The 23188-nt window shown below is 42.1% G+C and overlaps 2 protein-coding genes across 2 annotated transcripts in view; one reads left to right on the top strand and one right to left on the bottom strand.

Annotated features, from left to right (window-relative positions):
• Positions 1 to 19186, bottom strand: part of LOC105458846 — a 77427-nt gene extending 58241 nt beyond the window's left edge. The window contains exon 1 of the mRNA XM_011704414.1: positions 19138 to 19186. Coding sequence (XP_011702716.1) covers positions 19138 to 19186 — 49 coding nt within the window. The remainder of the gene's footprint in view (positions 1 to 19137) is intronic.
• A 243-nt stretch (positions 19187 to 19429) lies between these two features.
• LOC105458844 overlaps positions 19430 to 23188 on the top strand; it is a gene marked incomplete at its 3' end in the record, with an annotated part of 7831 nt that continues 4072 nt past the window's right edge. Inside the window, exon 1 of the mRNA XM_011704413.1 lies at positions 19430 to 19702. Within this exon, the coding sequence (XP_011702715.1) occupies positions 19430 to 19702 (273 nt within the window). The remainder of the gene's footprint in view (positions 19703 to 23188) is intronic.

Below are 23188 nucleotides of genomic sequence, written 5' to 3'. Positions count from 1 at the left end.
TATCCCCTGTGTGCCTTGTCGACTCAGTTGTATGCTATACGAAGTTATTACGTTCCTTTAAAACTTTACTGAGAAAAATAAAATTAATATACAAGCGTAGGAATTATATCAAAATAGAGAAAAAAGATACCGTATAACATAGAATAGGTTAGATCTCATTCAGCAATTAAGAAAATATAATTTCAAATATCAAAAAAAGGGTTTTTCCTTATTTCACGAATGCAAAATTTTAAACTTCTGCACTAGCTATATTTGGCTTTTGATTTCTATTGCTTTTTCAGAAGATGCTTGAGAACTGTTTTTCTATTAACGAGTAGTGGTAAAATAGACGCGGGAAAGAGGAGAAATTTAAAGCGACATTATTTGCCCCCCCCCCTTCCCTTACTTTACATAAGTTATAGCAAGTTATAAAATGATGTAAATAATATACGGATTCGATTTGGAGATTATGAAAAATTTATTTTGCATAGATTACGTATATTGCTCGTCGCGTAACGGGCGGGCGACACGCGTCGCTTCTCGATTACCAAGTACAAAGTTTCGTCGTCCAATGTTCTTACGAAACACCAAGTCGTCGTGAATCTAATCCTAAGAAAGCGTCGTCCGAATTCACTTCATTCTTTTTATATCTTTCAGAATGTGACAAACCACCGCCTTTCTTCTTCCTCCCTTCACTATTACGATCAATTGAGTTTGCGATCGATTTCATATACCTCGGAAAGTTGGACGAGGAATGCCTTTTTCCACTTCAACCGGGATGCGACGTAAGGATCAAAACGTTTTCTCATCGGCCCGAACCAATCTTTCCGTCCGGCAATAAATTCCGCAGATTAAAACGTCAATTTATTTTCTATCGTCGAGGATGTAAACGTAGGATCTTTTTATTACTCGAATTCTATAGCGACGAATCGCGAGAAAGCTGAAGCTATTTCAAAAATAACTCGAGCACACTTGAACGCAACAGTAAAAATTAAAACGTTTTTCATTATCGGTCCGGGGAATTTCTTTCCCGCAATAACAATAAATTTTATGAATTGAAGAAACACACATGTTACGATGAAGCTAAAATTATTTGCGAAATGATTTTTGGTCGGAGGAACAAATTGTCAGAAGAAAGATTATCTTAACATTAATTTTTAAATGACACGAAATGTTTAAAAAAATATATAAAATATTGATGTATTAATGTACCTAATGTATTTTAATACGTAAACGATTAATTTAGCGATTAAAATGACTTCTTTCATTTTAATTACCATTTCACTTGAAGAACGTTTAAGAAACAAATATATTTCATGTGTATGCTCGCTATTTATAACATTTTAACAATGAAAAAAGACGTTATTAATTTCCTAATTTTTAATTCGATCTTCTCGAAAACAAAGCATATGTGAAGGGATTCATTTGACGTACTTTCGCGCATACAAATCATTCCTTGTCGCGACTTCGATTTCCATATTCCGTGCACAATGAAGCTCAATAATTATAAAAAGCATTCGTGCTATCTCTTCGTGCGAACCGAACCGATCGACTAACGGCCGGCGTTTCTAGAGTCGCCTCGACGGCACGGCGGCGGCAAGGAGGAGTCGGGAATCGCGGTTGCGTTCGATGGCCGAATCGGAGGACGGCATTCCGCCTCACCCGGGCGTGCATTCGACTGCAATCCGCGTGTCTGTCTGTCTGTCTGAGCCCGCGATGCCGCGACCGGATCGATCGTCGCGTGACGACGACGGTCTTCGAGAGAGCGGCACGAAAGTGTGCGGCCCTCAGCAGCAGCAGCAGCAGCAGCAGCATGCAGCCGGGGAGTCAGCGACCCTTGACACTCCTCCTGGAGACGAGAATAGCTGCAAGTTTTCTGCGCTCTCGTTATCTTTCTCTGTTTCATCGTCGCGCTTCAGCGCGATGCGCGTAGGCCGCGCATCATCGATCTCTCGTCTACCCCGAGCCCAATGTAATTTGTTTTCCCTCCTTCTCTCTCTCCTTCTCTCGAGATCGGGGCTCCCTGCAAGGTATAATGTATATAGAATGTTGAAACTTCAGCCACATCTATCTTTATGTCTCCATCCCGCACGTTGCGAAGTATACGAGAAAAAAATACTCCGCATTATAACATTTATATTCGTTATGTTCGCTGGGCGCACAACGTCCGTTTCAACGATACACGATTGTATCATATACTTGAATTAGTAAATCTATACAAGTCCGTCAGTCTTTCGCGTACAATTTCCGCGCTGCTATTCCGACGAATCTGCAGTCGCAGATCTATTTTTCTGTTTTCCTTTTTATATGATTTAATTAGAATAAGTGGAAGAGTAAGTCCATCATGAATACATATATTTCTTTAACTCGCGAAGGGCTTTGAGCTCTGTCAGATAATTGCTATCTGCCGGGAGGCGCGATGGTGGAGTTGGCAAGACTCCTCACTCCGATTTCATTCCGAAGTAAGGATACAGGATACTTCAATTTGACGTAGACAATTCGATGTGGCATAATTTCAGCGCAACAAACTCAATTAGAACTTCGATGAAGTTCCTTGTAACCAGATTCCATCTGTAAATCATCCTTCATATCGGACACATCGATATTTATTCTGATAAATCCTACATAATGGGTTTTCCCTTGACATTACGCATATAAAAAGATTATTGGAAAGGGTTAAATGAACGGCGGAGAAATGGTTACGTTTTACCGACGCGGTACTGCAATGTGAGCTCCCTTTTTTTTTAAATTCTGCGTTGACCTCGTTCTTCGCGTATTACTTTTTTTCCGCCTTGCAACAGCGGAGTATATTCAGGCCGGTATAGGTGGGTATAATAAAAAAAAAAAAAGAAGCGAAGATTATAATCGCTTTACATAATACCGCCTCTCGTCGGGTTATCGGGCTTCGAAAATTCTGATGAAAATCTTTATAATCTCTGTGTCTCTCGAAATAATACATAGATAGGATATTAGGAAACCAGTGATAAGTCGTAAATAAAGTCGATGAAATCTGACGCTTGCGATCAATTTTTACTGGACAGGAACATTACGCGTTATAAATAAAAAAGGGAATTTGTAAATAGATATGCTGATTATTAATGGAACCAACGAAAGCTTAATATTTCGAGTTTTCAAGAATTTAAAAATACATGAATCTAAAAGGGAAACTTAGAATGAAGATAGAAAAATCGAAGAGGATTATTCATCAGAGAGACTTGAGACATAATTTAATAATCTATAGAGTAGTCTAGAATGTCAGCAATCTACTAACAACACGTAAGAGCATCTTGTTTGTCGCTAATAGATAATAAATTTTTCGGTATAACTTTAAAAATATCTAGTCTAAAATTTCCCCTATCGCTTGAAAAATGATAGCAAGAAGGCAGAGGTAAGTAAAGAAACAGGGGAAAAAAGAGAGAGAGAGAGAGAGAGAGAGAGAGAGAATTTTTATTTTGTGTATGTATGTGTACATGTGTGTCTATATATATTTATTCGAGGATATACAGATCCCTTAAGAGCACTAAGCCGACCACTATACCTCGGTTATATAAACCGCATGAAATTACCATCAACACACGATAAAATACGAACAAATAATACGGCTAATTTGAATATTAAAACAAAGAACAAAAAAAAATTTATATTGCCTCGTTAATAAATACTTTCTCTATTGTTATACAAAAGTTATTACCTTATCAGGCGTAAAGGTAAAAGATATGTACACATATATGTATAGTTTTTTTAAATAGTAAGAAATAATGAATAAAAAAACTTTATGTATAGTCTTATAAATATTGTATATACATTATGTAATATTATGTACCTAATAATACCCATAATGTTGCTCATAATTATCTGGCATATACGTGACAATTTTTTTTTTCCTTTTTCTCAGTCAAAAAATATTTTCTATCGAATTCTTCATATTCCTTTTTTATTCCTGAGATCACTGATTAATAATGAATTCCTAGGACGTATTAAAGACAAAGACCCTTAGATCAGAATCTTCTGAATTTATACGTCATTGAGGGTAAAGAATTTTTTATCAATAAAGCTTCTTAAGAGATAAATAACTGCAATTTTATTTCGTATATAATTTCAAGCGTAGTTTTGTAATTGTAATCTTAACTTAACTGTTATTAAAGATCCAAAAATGTCGAATGTTAAAGATCCAAAATTTGTGACAAATAAATAATAAATCTTGCCCGACATTTTCTCTTGTTAAGGAAAAAAATCAATTTATTATATTCTTTAATGTAATTCTATTACCATTAACGCCATTAACAGTTGATCTGGTAGAAATGGCAGATCCCACGCATGAAATAATTGATATGGATAAATTTATTGCTTTTCTCATACGCCAAATCCGCACAAGAATAAAGATAAATGCATTAACTTAAATATGCTACGATGCATTTTAATTTGAAGAACCGATAAAAAGAGGAAAAGAGCGACCGTGAAGGATAGCGTGAGAGGGTAACGCCAACACTATAAGAGAGAGAGAAAGGACAAGAATGGCATATATATTATATATTATATATATATATATAGAGAGAGAGAGAGAGAGAGAGAGAGAGAGAGAGAGAGAGAGCATTCCAGAGGGCGGCAGCTGGAGGGATGCAGGCGCAACACGTGCAAACCACGCGGCGGTTTCGCCCGATAGAGAGAGAGACGTTCTCGTAGAATCGATAACCGGTTCGCTTTCGTATGGCTGACAATTAAATTCTCGTATGAGAGCGCGGCGGTCGATGAACGGCAGCCGATGGATGCCCACTCTCGCCCATCCTCCCCCCTTCCCCCTGCTTTCCGCCCCACCCCCTCCCAACCTCCCCCCGAATGCACCCATTCACACATCTCACGCCGCGGTTATCAATAGCAACCGAAAGGCCGGGAGCTCCGGCAAGAATCAGACGCGAGCCCATATTTCTTGCTAAATGAGTTATTTATCATTTAGTGCTCCGGCGAGCGGTGGCCCATCGATCAATGACGGCGCCGGAGCTGCCTAGATAACGTGTATATTTCGCGTTTCACCCCTTCTTTTTTATCTTCGCTTATTTAACGCCTTCAGAAGATTGACGGAAGTTGGGCTCCATTATCATAATGAAGTGCGAGACACCGACAATAGCGCACGGTACCTCATTATCCCTCCTCATTAGTAATACTAATACAGATAATATTTTATAAGGGAGAGCTCGATATAATGGCTGAGAGAATTTTTGGCGGCTTCCGAATTTTCTTGCAACATTAAAAAAAATTAATTCGAGCGGAGATCGAGCTCTTATATACATACTTCACGTAAAACTGTACATTCTGTAATAAAGAATTTAACAAGAGGGACAACGAGAGCGTCTTCATAAAAAAAAAAATTCATCTCCGTCAAAACTCTAAGCTATCGATCGTGCATTCCTCGAGTCTACTTTTCCCCCAGAAGAATTTGGCCGTTATACCGGGTCTCAGATTCATTCTAGCGGGAAGGCGCGTGCAAAAACGTCGATAACGGGAGAGGTGAGGGGAACAATGACGGGATGTGACACTCGACGAATAAATACCGCGGCAATCGCGCCGCCGGTACCTATATCGTAGCTTTTGTGCGCCTGGCCTGGGTGAAAGAAAGAGAAAGAGAGAGAGAGAGAGAGAGAGAGATTTCCTCTTGCTATGCGCAACCATGTGTATGCTTATAATCGTATTCGCACCGCGCACCCATACACGGACGATCCTAGCTGAAAATCCAGCGACGTCACATTGCAAGCTGTTGCACCTAAACGACGATAAAGCCTCTTCCGAAACTCGCCGAGACTAACTGTTTGCTTATATTGCCTCCCATTACCGCTTCCCACGTGGAACTTCGGCGAATGCCTGCTCCGGAGAATGGAGAGACCTGTCGTCCGCCGGTCGACGAACGACGGCTAATTTTGCGTTTCCCCGTTTGGAATAAAATGAGTAGCCGGACATGCAATCTCCTAGTGCAGAATTTTAAGTGAAAGTCAGCGAGTCATGTATTACTTGAGTGACATTAAACTATATAACGTAAACGTATTCCAGCGTAAAAGTGTACGCGTTTACGAAAGTTTATGACCACTTTGTTGGTGCAGAGAATTTTTTTCTTGCCGTAAATATTAATAATTTAAAAAGCTCGTACCTTTATGGTGTTTAAAAACGCCTCTAATGCATTAACATTGCAGAAAAATAAATTCTTGACAATTTTTTAAACTGTCGAAATAATGACAAGGCAACTAAAGAGATGCAAATTGAGAGATACTTCTCGATATTATTATTATTATCAGTAAACGACGGTTGCCGTTCGACTAAATAATACAGATTTTGTGTCGGGAGTACACTTTTTTTGCAATAAATGAAGAAACAAGGTGATTATGGATTATTCATAGAAATCCGTCCCTGTTTAGCGGAATTGTCGGGTCAAACTGTCTGACATTTATTTTTGTTCATATTACAGACAGTCAGGGAATTACGCCGAGACACTGCTATAACGCGACTTCGCTTGAATTCGTAACGTTCTTATAAAATGTATTAGGCAATCAATGCTGAGGCGCCCTTGTCATCGAATCGTCGGAGTGTAAAAAATTAAGATTGCTGTATTAAGACGATCGCGGAGACATTCCCCAGAGGGATATTATAAATCCTTCGCAAAAAAAAGACGCAAAAACTGTATTTAAAAGAAATATGGATTTATTGATTACATATTTAAATAATTTAATGCAGATGTGGTGTTACAGTTTAAGAAAACTGTAATATGAATAATATGGAGATATTGATTATAAATAATAAAATAATTAAATTGAGAGAAGACCAATACGGTCATACAGCAGGATCTTGGTACTTCCAACATTTCTATGTGATTTTTACATGCATATTCCAGTTTCAACGAACTGCGTGCCGTTACTTTCGGATTCAACGCAGCTCCTTGCTTGAAACAGAAATAATTCTTAGCGTTTATATCGCGTCGCGGGAAAGGGTACTGTTCTGTTTCAAGCAACGAGCTGCGTTGAATTCGAAAGTAACGGCACGCAGTTTGTTGAAACCAGAATATATATATATGTATGTAAAAATCACATAGAAATATTAGAAGTACCAAGATCCTGCTGTATGACCGTATTGCCTTCCTCTCAATTAAATTGTGTTATACATATATAGGCAGTCGGAATATATATAAATAAAATAATGCCTCGGGTCGTTGTCTAATATATTCAATTTTTTCAGAGAAATCATTTGGACTTCGAAGAAGTTTTATTGCCACACTTACAGTAAATAAATTAGTCAAGTAAGTCGATAAATATTTTAGAAATATTATCTATTGTACTATCTTTGATATTTTTGTATTTTCCAGGAAATCTACGACTATACGAAACACGAGACGTTCTGACTCGTATGAGGTATAAATCATTTTACACGAGCCGTGAAGAAATCATTTTAGAGTCCCTACCATATAATCTACACGAATCCCCGTTCCAACAGAAATAATCTAATTTCCATTGCCACACAGCTAATCTCGCCGGCGACATAAATAATCGTGCAGACGGGAGAGAGAAAGGGAGAGGGAGAGAGAGAGTGAGAAGCGTCCTTTGGCCCTCTCCTAACGATTTGATCGCGAAAGATAATTAACTCGAGCACTAATTTGCCCCGGCAAGATTGCTTGCCGCAAACACTAAAGTCGTTCCTCTAAGCCCTCCCGCTGTGTGTTTACGCTGTAACTCGCGACACAGACCATTTAGGAAGCACGACACACACAATTATCCGGTCAAAGTCGTCCACGGTCCTCGGTCTTAAGATGGAACTCTCGATCGCTGCCCGTCCCCCGGACAACTCCAATCAAGCGGCCACCGTATATATCGACGTGCCGCCTGTTAATACAACTGATGTCGTATAACAATGTCTGATTATTAGAGAGCTCCGGCTGTACGAGACGGTGAATAACAATGCGCCGTCCAGTAATATACGGGCCAATTTCAAAAACCACCTCGCCCCGATTTGAGATCAGTTACGCTAACATGTTCGGTTCGTTAGCATCCTGATTGATAGACGTCTATCCGTGCTTTGATCATAGTTGTAGCCGTAATATAAACGTAGAGAGAGAGAGAGAGAGAGAGAGAGAGAGAAAATATGCAGCGGACCGATTGTCGTCAATTAACGTCAGCGTTCTTATAGCTTCCTAATTAGATTTTACGTAACTATCCTATATAGTTACGATTTTTGAGCGTTCATTTCATCAATCTTCTTTTTCTTTTTTTTTTTATTAATTTTCAACGCCAGCGTTCCACGCGATAGATAATTGACAGGTACATAACGTTACACATTTTTCGAGGGTTTTACTCGAAGGCGTTTGGGATCTCTCTGATATCGAGATCGCTTCTGCGAGGCGGAACGACGGCGACGGCGACGACGACAAGAGCATTGTCGTCATCGGCGACAAAGTTCTAACGATTCTATTGGTAAACGAGGCGCGAGACCGCGCTGCGCGGTAAGACACAATGGCAAGTCGCTGCGTTAACGCCGACTGAAATAGTTTAGAACATTGTTAATCCGAAGCCGATAAATGCCGGGAGACATTCTCGGTGACAATACCTGGAAAGACAGAAAGCGAAAAGAGACGAGTGAAAGGGAAAAGTATCGATTTAAATCTTCATTTTTTTTTTCAAATGCAATATAGAACGCACTCCGACAATACAGTTTTATAATCTGAATTATTTTATCGTGAAAATAATTGAGAGGAAGACAATCTTAAATTGTAGTAATAAATAATACATAATAAAAATTATTACGATGCAACTCTCCATTCAAATCAATTGTTTCAAATAAAATAATACATAAATGTAGGATCTGCATTATAAGAATAGATCATTTGAAGATAATTGCTCTTCCATGATTGAATATTTAAATACTTAATTAAAAGATTTTGTACGATTATATAATGTCCAATTTCGTAAATACAAGAAATTCGCCACGGCAAAAAGTTAAGAAAATGAAAGAGGAATCAAAGACGTGACTACCGACAAAGCGTTGCTCGAGAATTTAACGATACCGAGGCGCGAAGATGGCGAAGGCTATACACCATCGACCGGGCTCGTTTCCGCGTCTACCGACGCGTCTTCCCGTCGGTGGATGGTCGCGTGATGCAGAACATGCACGGGACGCGCCCGTGTAATATGATAATGACGGTCTGTAGGGTTCCGTAGCAAACGAGATTCGCAGTTGAGGCAAGTCGGGTTCCTCGGCGTTACTTGCCGCGAATTGATTACCATTAGAGAATATATCGTTAAGGTAAAGAGAACAAGTCAAAATAGCGTTCTAATCTACGAAGAAGGCAGGCAAAGTGAAAATTTAGATATCAATATTTACTTCAAATGAAGTCGTTGAGTGCCAGATGAATCTAATAACGGGAGGAGAAGCAATATATATTAACATTTTTATAAAGAAATAATTATTAACGCAGAGCGCCTAGCTATTTTTTTAATGGCTCGCTTCGAAAAATTGACTTAAGTTCAGAAGCTTCTTTTTATTGAATATTAAAGATGGCGGAGCTCTGGTAGTATCGCGTGATTTATATTTACTCCTAGATTTTTTTTACCGCTAAGTTTTAATATAAACTACGAGATTACGAGAAAGTGTGTCACGATGAAAACGCGTTAAGCATCTCGTGAGGTACTAGAAGGCAAATATATATTATTTTCTTTAAAAATGCATCTAAAATCCATTTCATAAATCTCCCCTTTGCCATTTTTGTGTCTTGCAATTTTACTTCATTTCGCCAGTTTTATTACATGTCTCCCTATATACCTCTTTGTATCACTGCGAGTAGTATAAGTTGCGTCAGAGCCGAGAGGCGGGTAGATGGACGCGTATATATACCCCAGACAATTGAAATCATTCAGTGTTTATTATGTCAAATGATTCCCTTCGCGAGCGACGAAATACGAACGTATCTCATCGCAATGACGCAATACATTAAAACGGATATGTACAACGTTTTTCAGTTAGTTCCGAAACACAATAGGTGTACAGTAAGTCTTAAGCCGTATAAGAAATTGACCGATCGTAATCGATTATTCTCTTCACATTCGATTGTGATTGGTCAACTTCTCACGGCTTAAGGCTTACTGTATCTATTGTGTTTCGGGATTTATCATTATTTTTAAATCATTCAAGTTAGTTATACCTTAAACCTCAGCATTATACGCAGTTTCTCAGTTGTTGAAAGCTTATAATTTACCTCTTGGATCATTCGTTACAAGATTCTTTTACCCTTAGACCTTTGACCCTTCAATCGACTCATTCAAAGGTCCTCGGACAGTTTCCCAATCTTTCATCCTCATACCTTGGATGTCCAATCAGTGCTTATTAGTAGTTCATTCGGGCTTTCCCGATAGAGGGCCATATTGTCATCAACTCTCGGTCCAGGCCGACGTAACGAATCCGTACCTTCTCTCCCATCGGCAGGCACCGGACCCGAGAGACAGAGAAAGACAGAGAAAAAAGGAGCGAAGTTGCGGGCGTGCATGCATTATTGACAACGCCCGAGACACACGCGCCCCCGTCGCAAGCTTGCACGGATTCCGTTGTGAGCCACAGACTGAGGTGGACGTCTGTGACTCAGTGCTCTGATAGTGTTGCATCATCTTTTGTCGCACAAGTTTTTTGTTACTCAATCTTAAGCACAGGCTGTGTCGTTTCTGGCGGAAACGGAAGCCTTTTTTAGAAGAAGAAGAAGAAGCAAGCTTGCACGACCGGGCACGGCGGCACGCTCGTAAAAAGCTGAGGTAGCTATAGTATGGGGGAGGGGCCAGGCCTTGATTTCATCCGGGCTACTTGCAACGTTTGGCACAGTTTTCGTATATTGACGTATACGATCGCGCGTCCGCTCATGCATTTCGTCGAGAGAGAAAGACAGAGACAGACAGAGAGAAAGGGAGAGAGATAGAGAGGGGGGAGGGCAAAGGAAAAGAGAAATACAGAGAGTTCGAGGGTACCACGAAGCGGAAAGGTGAAAGAGATGAAGAAGGGAGGGGAAGGAAGGGGGAATGGGAGAAAGGAGTTGTCCGCTCTGTGTTTGGGAACCGGCCATCTCCATCGCGAAACTTTCCTCCGCAAATTTTTTTACTCGTCATACCGTGGATTCTCGCCCGAACTCGTCCGCGCGACTTTTTACGACGGGATAAAAGAGGCTATCTAATGTTTAAGCGAGTGACTTTGTCGGAGGGAGACTGGCTCCGCTCTCTTTCCCGCGCGGTTTCCGAAAAGTGTTCGAAAAGGAGCGGCGGAAACTATTTTTATTATTTTAATCTTTTTTTTTTTCAATATTATTATCTAATTATCGATTTTTTGAATACATACTCAGTCGGCGATCATGATACGGGGTCATGATATGTGCGGGGTCCCGATGTAATAAATAGATTCAATTATAAAGGATCCTTTAATTTAAATTGAAAAAGTTCAATGCAATTTGTGCAAAAATCGCGTTTCAGCTAATAATTGCACAGCGTGTAACTTTAATTAGCGCGTTACATGTATATTATGTTTTAGAATCATTGGTCATATTTACTGGCGAGCCGCGTATATATGTACGAAGCGGTATATTGATATATATTCATTTGGCCGAAATCGTTATCATTAACATTCCGCGAGTAACTAATGTAAATAATGTAAGTGATTTATTATCACCGCCGTTATTATTACTGCAATTTCGTATATTATTGCTATACAGAACAGAATTATCGAAGTTATGCGCACCTCAAGTAAATCTCCGAATTACATTTAACTTTCAAGAGAGCGAAGACACGCGTCCGTTGTCTCTACATAATTCCCGCGTGCATATTAAACTTCAGACTCTTCAGGGTCGTAGTAATCGCGCGTCAATCATAATCCTAATCCGCCGAAATATCTCGTAAGGGCGCGCGCACGTCACCCAAAATATGTACCTTTATACAGACGCGCGAATCGAGATCCCGCGAGATCCGTGGCGTCGATACCCCGCTATCGCGCATCTACACACACGTATGATTTCGCGTCCCTGTCAATAATTGCGGGTTTTGGGGAGAGATGGCCGATTTTGCTGGCGGACGCCTCCGTGACGCGCGCGCGTATGCGTGCTGCACAGGGTTGACGAGTGCGTACTGCGTGGCGGCCGTGCGTGCGTGCGTGCGCGCACGTGCGAGCGTGGCAGTATCCTCTTCCTCGGCCGCGCCGCGCCGCGCCGCGCGTTCGATACTCTCTCCCGGCGCTGCACACCCACGTCCGCACGCCCACGCATCTACCCTCCCCGTGGCACCCTGCTGCAGGTCGCGCGCGGTATGGAACGTCTAGGGATGCTTTACATTGTTCCCGGCCGTAGTCTCGCGGTATCGAGACACTCTGTTCTCTCAGTTCACCGAAACTTTATAGTTTATCAAAACTTTCCACATTTATTTTGCTCTTCACTACTTACAACATTTGAGTGATCTCTGTCTTCGATACGGAACCTCTCCGACACCAACAAGGCATCCTTCGTACATCTCTTCACCAATTTAAGAAGCAATTTTTGTCGAACAAAAACATTTGGGAGACAACAGATCTTTTTTTTTATTTTTTTTTTTTTATTTGACAAAGTTTCGAAAATGTCGGGACAAATGATGATCCTCTCGACATTTTTGCTAAAAGAGAATCAACTGCTGTAGATCCGATCAAACAACCTAATAAGATGCCTTGCTAGATCTGGGGCATCCTACGTAATCCCCAGGGGAGGGGATGGCTGTGCCATGTAGACAGCGGTACTTGAAAGGTATCAGTATCGAAGCGGAAGTATTAGAACAATACTTGAGATTTGATATCTTTCTGGGAAGATATGCAGATATCCGATGAAGGGATCCGATACCCTTGGCACTCTTGGAAGCGTCGGATGGTATTGATTCTTATCCGACGATTAGAATACCAAGTGGGAACATAATGCTGTCAATACAACGACATCACTCATCAGATATGTTTGAAAATGGAATTGAATTACAAGAGACGTCGGAATGGTATCTACTTCGGGGTACTTCTTGTACACGACATCCAGATAAAAAGTAATGGATGTTTCGTTTTTAAGCATCCCTAGATTCGTCTGGAGGCTTTGTACTGTGACACGAGACGATGCGGCGAACGACACGCGAGTAGGTATATTCGATCGAACGTCGCGATGCGCCCGATTCGCAGTAGGTCCTTTACGATTAACAGTGTAAAAAGGATCTCTGACGAACTTCTCTCATAAGAACGATGTCAAGTGTACACATCGTGTTTATACGTCTCCCGAATATGCAGTCAAGTTTCTTTACAGTGCATTGAGAGAGGGAGTCAAGAGTAAACGGAAAAGGTTTCCAATAAACATCTGTCCGAAATGCGCTTTATTAAATGAGCTCTTGGCATTTGCATTCAAAATTTACAACTCGTAACATTTCGGAAATATTTAAAAAATTTCGGCACTTATTAATTCAACGGGGATAGAAATTTAATGTTCAAATAAGAGGAAGAAATTATTAATATCCACTGTGACCGATGTATTTCGAGAACTTGTTACTAATTTATAACTTTCTAATAAAATATTTTCGGTCATATATTTATAGAAACCTTTTTTTAGCTACTTTTCGCTCTCTCGTTATATTATAGAAATTTTATTGACAGATACCTTATTAATATAATTAATTAATATCAATATTATAAATGCATCTTTGTCAGATATGTTTTAATTGACTCGTATTTTGTGTTTTTTTTTTCATAAAATTCACTTTTTGAAATTTAAAAATATAATTGTGATTTATTCTTAATATCATAATTATAATTTAATATTACAAAAATAGAATATACAGCGAGATTATAATTTGTTTAAAAGATAGTCTACGTGAATAATTTATAATTTATATATTTTTAATATAATATATATATAAATAAAATATATTATAAATATATCTCTTTTCTCTTTTATAGAGAATGTGTTTCAAGTACTTTTACTATAAAACTCTTATACAGGATTATTTATAAGGGTAAGATAGAAAGGTACATAGAATAGATAGGTAGAATAGAAATGTTGAAATTATACAGTGAAAAGGTAGAATGGTTTGCGACGCGAGCATATGTCCACCGATGATTATTAGAACAATTTGGAAAAATTCATTACGACATATTATGGTAGTTGATTTGTCATAATATTATTTTACACTTGCATGCTTTTCACCCAAGAAATATAAAAAACTTCGTTATTTTTAAATAGCGAGGTTAAATAGCGAGGTAACGTAGGATATACAGGACGTTTTATTGCACGTACGATGGATATGTTTGAGATCTTTTTCCAAACCTATTTTCTAAAATATTTTTGAGACGTGATTACGTTTCGTGAACAAGCTGAAAGACTACCACGGGAAGATAATGTTTTAGAATATGCAGCTCTTGCAGGACCGTCTCTTTCGAGAAACGTTGAGATTCGTCAAGCGAAGTGAATCCCCTCCGCAGGGATTTTCCTCGAACGGACTTTCAAGAATGTCTAAAATTTTCAAGCAACAGCACAGTTTCTCACAGAGCTTCTTAGAACGGATTACACAAAAATCTCGGAATTACCGCCAAAGTCCGGAAGTTAAAAATAACATGGCCGAACTTTCGGGATCCGTTCCGTCTGTATCCGGCAATCTCTTCATGTAACGCGTGTGTGATCGATGTAATAATTACAAACTGTTACAAGGTGAAAGTGTTATTGTGAAAGTGAAAGGATAAACACACACGATAGGTTCTAATCAACCGCACTTCCCTTTAACGGATAAGTACGGAAATATTCAAGAATAACTACATTTAAAATTTCTAGTCACACAGACAGGTTTCATTTTCGAATTGCTTGCACGTGACGTAAATGGAACAGCAGGATAAGAGATAATGTCGTTTTTCCGTGGGTGTTCGAATTTTATAATTGAGGTTAGTTCCTTACCGTCCAAAAAGTTATCGCATCTGCAACATTCTCTTTAAATATGATCCTTTTCAATTAGTTACCCAACATTTAGCTTCTAAAAGAAAATTGTATCGATCGAAAATATTTTATTCGAAATTAATCCTGCTAGAATATCGGTGATACCGTCAAGAGATTGAATTTTAGAAATTCTACTTTGAAACGATACGATTAATGAGAAATGTTATAGAAATGATTGTAGAAAATGTTGCTATAAAAAAATTTATGTGAATAATTCAAAAGAGGTTTCGATGCTTCCTTGCCATTCTTTCCTCCATTTGCTATATTACTACGATTACTACGAACGCACGATCCCTGGTGCCGCGTGGGTGGATAGGTCAGCAATTCTCAGAAGCCTCAGTAGACGTAATTATTCGCCGAATGCGCTACGAAATGCTACTATAGCGTAGGTTTCTAATTAACTGACACAATGCATCACAGAATCTTCGAATTCGCCTTAGAGACCATTAAAATGAAAAACAAAAAAATATATAGATTACGTTTGTAACGTTAGAGCAAATTTACAAAGGAATTTAGATTCAATTTCTGATTGGATTTATGCCGCTACATGTTTCTTTTTCTTTCCTTACGTATCTATTAAATCTCCGTTTGACAGTTTTATTTCCAAAGATAATTAAATATCTGAAATTGTAAAAAAAAAATTAATACTTGTCAGAATCCAAAAAGTGGAGCGGAAATGCAGGTAAGTAAAACAATTTTTTTAGATCAATTTTTAGAACTTCAATTTCATATTGTTATATCATCGCGTTTATTATTAAATAATTACAGATCTGAGAGTTCTTTATCGTATTTGTAGAAGTTGATATTCAGATCGAATAAATGCAATATACAGCTTTTTTTAAGCCGAGCATCTTTTTCATTTTTCAGGAATATATATTTTTTTTAAAAATAAGCTTTGTCATGCTCACAAACACGTTCAACAAAGTCACAAAAAAAATGACGAGAAAGATTTTTATATCCCATGTGTAAAACAATACAAAATCTATTCTTTGAAAACAATGAATATTTTGCGAAAATATTAAAAACAAAATTAAAAATGCTCAAGGCAAATGTCTCGGTCCATACATAGGTAATAGTAGTTTTTTAAAATGACAAAGATGGCACGAATAGTTCGCATCATAGGACTCTAATTAATTAATGCAGTGCATTAAATTAAAGTACCTCTCAAATTTCACCTCGTAAATCATTTCAGTATATCTTTCTACAAAAATAAAAAATCGCGAAAATTTGATAAATATCGAGTCAGCTGGTAAAATTAATTGTACAAAAATGTAAAAAAAAATTGATATTTCAGTAAATCGAAAAAAATTTCTGTCAATTCCGGAAATTCTGTCCATTTGCGGAAAAGAGTTTGCGTACAAACGATGCGTCTCGCTTAACACCCAAAGATTTTTCCTGGAGTACAGCAATCGATCGTCTCGACCGGACGAAAGCACGCATTAATCACTTCTTCGAGAGAAGAACACTTGCCGGTGCTTTCTTGCGGCGTGGGATGACTACGATTTTTACAACCATTTTCTATTCCGACCGGCGCGGCGAGCGACGTCTGCAACGGCGGCGCCGGATGCGCCAGCCCCGGCCAACCGGCGCGCGGCGACGGCGTTGCCAGCCGGCGCTGGGGATGCTAATTAATCAACACGATACGTCATGACAGAACGACCTCCGGACACGCGTGGACGAGGTGGGTAACTTCCTAATTTACATTTTACACGGGGCCAACATGCACAATTTGGTAGTGCAGGTCGGGGACAGCTTTTGACGCGCCGCGCGACTGCTGGCGAGGGGGGAGGGGGGAGGCGAATGTTTCCATTCGATCTCGGTCAACACGCGCGACACACGTTTCATAATGGAATTTTCGTGTTGTTTCCGAACGTAAAAATATTCGCGCGCGGCGGCGCGATTAAGAGTACGGGCACGGGAATTGAACGGTTATTATTTTTAACAGACACGTTGCAATTAATTAACGTTTCGCAACGCGCGAGGGACGAAAGAGATAGCGGCAATTTACATTCCGCTCAAATTTATTACAGCTGCTTCCAGCGACACGAGCGGTCATAATAAATTTAAAGCCGAAAGAGATCATTTTTAAATGAGTAGTTGTTGAACTGAACGCTTAATTTCCGCAACAACATTTTTCAAAGAAGGAAATTGTCAGTTCGGTATATGCATCCCATTTATTAGTTATTATTATTTCTGAAGAGAGAGAAATCCATTGTGATTTTATTTTCGCAGCTGCCGCATCATTTTCCACCTTTTCAGATACGACGCAACTTTCTTGAAAACTTTCTACATCGGAATGAAAGATAAGAAAAAAAAAGGAAAGAGTGCGAATCTTCAGTCATCATATAATTTTCAATATCGTAATATCTCTTGCGTAATAATATATCGCTACACAACAGTCTGAACGGTTGTTTTGCTTAATTTTACAGGCTGTACATTCCATTTCTGAGATTCATCCAGCGATAACGATCCGTGCGCTATATCTTTTCATTTCCCGAGGTCGCAGGCGAAGACAACGCGTAAGGAAGGAACGTCCAAAGACAACGCGATTCGGCACAATAAAAATACCTCTCGTCTCTCGTCGGTGCAACGCGCAAATATTTGTGCGAAAGGCGATTTGGCGCGCGGCACGCGCGCGCGTTTTGATTTCCAGCTGGTGGCATCAACGTGCCGCTAACGAGGCGCGAGGCATCGCGTCGCTCTGGAAGCGTCGCGGGTTGACGTCAATATTGAAACGCCGCGTCCACCCTCCCCCCCCCTCCCCCTTCCTTCCCCCATCCCACCCCGCTCCTCGTGTCGCCCCTGCCTCCTTCCTCCCCCCCCTCCCGGGATTGCGGATGCTCTATATCTGCCTGCTCCATTCAAAGGTCGAAACTCGACGAGGCGCTCGCCCGTCGATCCCGGAAGCGAGAGAGCGACGTTGGAGAGATGGAGGATCGCGATGAACATCCACGCCGGAAAGCGAAACTCGCCCTTCCCCTCGTAATCCGGCCGGTAACCTTGATATTTAACCGCCTGGCGCGATATTCGGAAACAAAGTTCGAATCCGGGTGTCTCGGCGAATAGCGGGAGGGGGAGGAAGGGGGGAGGGGGATCATCGCGAAATAGAGAAGTATATCTCTCGTATATAAACAACGAAATTGAAGATTTTCTTAGATCAAGAGGAATCGTTCTCTCTCGTGATCTGGAAAATAATGTTGAAGAATTTCGAGATCTGATTCACTCGAACGGGAGAAACGGGATGAAGAATCGTGACGAGCGTGCTCGATCGTACATATAAACAAAATTTGCTGACGACAATTCCCCTCCCTCCCCCCCTTTCGTGCAAACTCGAAACTAAGAAATTTATCTGTTTTCGAATAGAAGACTCGCGTGAATTTCGAAAACGAAACTGGCGAATAAATGATTAATTGCGACGACGATTCGCGCGAAACTTCAAATTTGAAGAATTTCACGTTATTACTCGACAAGCGGGCGGTCGAGCTCTTCCAGCTTTCCTATAAATATATATATATTATATATATATGTATATATAACTAAGATCGTGAGGATTCGAGATTCATAAAATTCTGGAAAGCAGCGAGTTTCCGAGTGAAGTTGTCGGTCTGCGTTAGAAATCGAAATTCATCCAGGTGCGAGTTTACAGTGCTGATTACATTTTTTGATCGCGAGCCCAAGCGATATCGCTACGAATCATAAAATAAAAAGTCGCGCGTGATGGAAACGAATCGCTGTGACATCAGCGACCACAGAAGGAATGTCGGCGCCACTGGTTACTGTTCGGAATAGTCAACCGCGTCCGACGACGATTTTAATTACTCTCGAGAACAATGCTGAAGAGGAGCGGATCGATGCTATACATCTGTGAGATACGTACAACGATATACGTCGTTTCTACAGGTTTTTATCGTGCGTTCGCAGCGTTGGAAAGAAAGATGGAAGCTCGGAGCAACGAGTGACGCGTGACGTCGACGGACACTTGTGGAAGGGACGACGTGGGAGTGGGATGTATAGACGAAAACTGTCGAAGAAACGTCCTGTAGCCAGAGAGAAGCATATGGCCGGACCGCCGGTAAGCGAGACATACAGTGGACGGAGCTCACGTCGCAATTAAGGTTCAATGTAGACGGACATTGTCGGGCTAATGGTAGAGGCACTCTCCTGAAAGTGGAGTCACTCACCCGATGCAGCCAGGGCTATCGCCGCGACGAGCGTCCACGAGCGTCTCATGTTTGCTCGAAGAGATGCCGGAACGAGGCAGCTTCCTCGACAGCCTGGCAACCGACGAGCACCTCCTCCACGTTGCCGATTTCCTCCACCTCTCTCCCCGCCACCGCCGCCTCCTCACCGCCGCTTGTCCGCTCGCGTCCTCGCACGTGGCTGCCAGCAGGCGCGAACCGAGCGAGAACGAACCTCGACCTGAACCACCCCGGAAGAAGATCAGCTGTCCCCGGCGGCGAGCCGCTCGGCGCGATGGGAACGGAGCGAGCGATCGCGAATCCTCAGGGCCCGCCCGGTCGCACCTGCACCGGGCTCGCCAGGTGCATCGTCCTAGCTCCGTCGGGGGCACGTGACCGCCTCCAAGCAGCGATGTCCCGATGCTGTCGTACGCCGCTATCCCGTACCGGATGGTACAACCTGCGTGCACTATGGCCTGGACAGCTTGCACCGCGACGCGACATCGTCGGGCAGCGCGGACATCTCTTCCGATTTGGATTCGCCTGCGGATCCCGCTTACCACCTCGGGTAAGTCCCTCTCGCACTCCGATCCCTCGCCAACAATCCCCGACGGCAACGGCGCCGATCACGAGCGTGACCGGGAGATATCGGTCGGACCTCGGTCGCCAACGATCGCAGCTGGCGGTATCACGAGGCTTGATGAGCAGATTTCGCGATGCTGTATAGAAAATCAGGGCTCAGGAACGCAACCGCAATCCGATCGTCGGTTCGTCCCGTACGCCGGACTTCCCGCGTTCGCTTGGCCGTTGCAGCATCGGGTCAGAGTGAACGACGAGGGGGGAAAAGCTCTATTCACCCTCGGTACTGCGGGTCTCAGAACGCGTGCGATCGACAGTACCGCGAGAACATCCCTGATCTCTCTCCCTTCCGCTTATGGAATAGGCGCGCGCGCGTCGGGCAGACCCTTCTGAAATCTCGGTCGCGGGGCCTACTGTGCTATCACTCTCTCCCGTCAACGGGGATTGTCAGGTGCGACCTCGCCGGCGACTAACGCTGGACTGATTCTCATTTAGCTGCAGCGCCGCGCGGTACTGCCGCTTCAACCCGCTTTGGCGCTAGCTCTGTGGTAGTCTACCGCCACCGTTCACCAGTCACCACCGAGGCACCGACACCACCTTCGCTCTCTCAGTCGCTCGTGATAGTCGTGATATCTCCGTCTTTCCTTCCCTCTTTTTCGCTCTTTCCATATTTCTCTCTCCCTCTCACCCCTGCAGGTTCCATCCTCTTTGTCTAGTCCAGCGTGTACACCTGCTAGTCGCCGTGCGCGTCTAGATCCCACCCCTCTCCATCATTCTACATCCCCCTCCGTATCATCGTTCTATCTCGATCACCGACACTATCCGTCTCTCGCAGTCCTCTTCGTCTCTTCATTTCTCCTCCTTCCCCCTCTCTTTCTCTCTCTCTTTCTCTGTCCCTCATCTTCTCTCTTGCTTTCTCACCAGATCGCTCTTGTTCTCGTCACATATACCTTCTCCCTCTACGACTACCTCGGCAACTCTCTTTCTCTTCATCCCACGCTCTCCCTCGCGTTCAACCCTCGGCGGCCCACATCCGCGCATCGTGGGGTGGCGTGGTACACCATGCGGTACGACCTGCCTGCCCTTTTCCCTCTCTCTCTCTCTCCTCCTCTCTCTCTCTCTCTCTCTTTCTTTCTCTCGCTCTCTCCTCCGAACCCTCCCGCACAACTTCTCGCTCACTCTCTGGCGTCCCTCTTCCTCCCGTGGCTATAGTGCATCCCAACATCGCCGGAGAAGAGAGAATCGTTACTATGGAGAGATCAATATGATAGGACGGCGCATGCCTCGGTATCCTTATACTTGAACCCTTCGCCGCCACTCTCACTCTGCCGCGTCTCTCTCGCAGTTCCGCTCGTCCCGTCGTCGTCGCACCTCATCCTTCAGCCTCGCCACCTCGCACTCCATCTCGGCAGCCTCTCCGTCTCCGTCGCACGTACGATCCACGTCCCCCGATGACGTCCTCCATATCTCTCAACCCCTCGCGCGGTACATCCCTCTTTGTCTTGGCTGGCGCTGGAGGCCGCGTGCCAGACCGTGGGCGGCGTTGACTTAAGTCAGTTCAGTCAACAGAGGGCCGTATGCGGGAGGATACTGTTCGGTCTCTTCGGTCTTCTGGATCAACCTACGGGATGTTCTCCTTTTCTCCATCGAATGAAGCTGAAGCAACGTCGAAATAAAACAACAGAACCAGCTGCCAGCTAGGGTAGAATTATTCAGAATCGTAACCACCAAATATTTTGATATTGGTGCAAAGACAGCGAAGCATGCCTGATCGTGCACTTCGCGTTCAGATCGCATTCGAAACAAACGGGCGCCAACTAGATACTCTCTAGACGGAAAAGAAATGAAACTGCCCGTTTATCGTGTAGTATTTTGGCACGCTCAGGAAGACAACGCGCTTGTGTGCTACTGTTCGAAATATGTGATATACGACTGTCGGCCGCGATGCGATATCTGTCTGATGTGTATAACGAAGCGCACCAAAGTGATATCAAAACGAAGAAATTTAATATAATTTAGTTATTTTTTCGGTTTGGGTGGCGCATGACGAACATTTAGAAAGAACATAATTGTAAAGTAAATTTAATTCCTTTTAAATAATCGTTTCCATGCGCACACTTCGGGAACGGGAGAGATCAGAGCTGGGGGAAGACGCGATCATTGAAAGCGCTGATCGCATGCAGTCTAAATGAGGCGCGCCACGAAACATTCCACTATTTGCTGGCAATTTTTATGAAGCAAATAAAATCTTACAGCGCGAGAACTCGCTTTTTCTTTGTTAGTTATAATAAAAGAGGATCGTCTGGACGAAGATTAACGCTCCGATGGCCCGATTCTCCTCTGTGCTGCCTTTTCTCCGTCTCGATATTGCACCCCACTCTTCCGTGTCGCGCGCTTCCTCGCATATGCCCGCGTGTCGAGCGATAATGATGACGAGAATGACGATCGTACAACGGCGGCATTCTAATCGGACGCCGCGTATCACACGCGATTGGATTGAATCAAGCTACGATTGAAACAGTCTTGCAGCTGGATCCAGACTCTCCCCATAACACCTATCCTTAAAACGCGCAATAATATCGCGCGAATCTAACGATGAATACATTATCGATTTTTTAAAGAATATTTCTGAGAGAATCATTACTCATTGTAATATTAAAGTATTTAGAAATCATTTAATATTCTTTAAATTAATTCTTTGTTATCCAAATTTCTCGCAAATGAGCGGAGATCAAGTATTTTGTTCTCGATTCCATTTACTCGGCGAGTCTAACACGAATAAAAGAACTTTTATTATTTAAAAGAACTTACGAAGATCTCAAAAATAATCGTGCCAATTATAATCACGTGCAGATTCAAATGTTTGAAAAATTATGCGATAAACTATCGCAACCCATTGTTTCGAGTACGATATAGGAATAAGTTAAAGTTGCAAAGAAATAAAAGTTACATGAAATTATAATAATAGAGATATTCTTTACATAATTATGTCACAGAAATTTAGTCTGCGAAAATAATGTTTTCACGATTCTTTGAATTGAAAAAGTACAGGTGGTTCGACATTTCATAAATGTGTGACTGAAGATGCCAGAATTGTGAAATCTAATGCGGTAAAAATATTCTGTATATATTAGGTAATGCGTCATCGGGTTGTTATATAGTTATATTATCTATCTTCCGATTCAAAGCTTTGAAATATCCTGAGAAAGAAATTGCACGTTGGAATCCGATTCTATAGTGCTCCGACGCTGATAACCCGTAGAACGCATCGCGCGGGCGCGCTATATTTACGTTTGCATCACGTCGGCATCCGCGGGGGGCGCGGGGTTCCGCCTTTGCGCGATTTCTACGCCACCGCTGGTAATTGTATTACGCGCCTCTTCCTCAAGATAACAACGTAGTAGTCCTCAACTCTATGCCGGGGCGCCACAAGTTTCAAAGTCAAAACGCCCTCCGTCCATGCCTGTCCTTCGTC

This window comes from Wasmannia auropunctata, unplaced genomic scaffold (assembly GCF_000956235.1).
Source record: "Wasmannia auropunctata unplaced genomic scaffold, wasmannia.A_1.0 LD334281.1, whole genome shotgun sequence".
NCBI classification, from domain to species: domain Eukaryota; kingdom Metazoa; phylum Arthropoda; class Insecta; order Hymenoptera; family Formicidae; genus Wasmannia; species Wasmannia auropunctata.
This window is presented reverse-complemented; position numbering and strand designations above follow the sequence as displayed.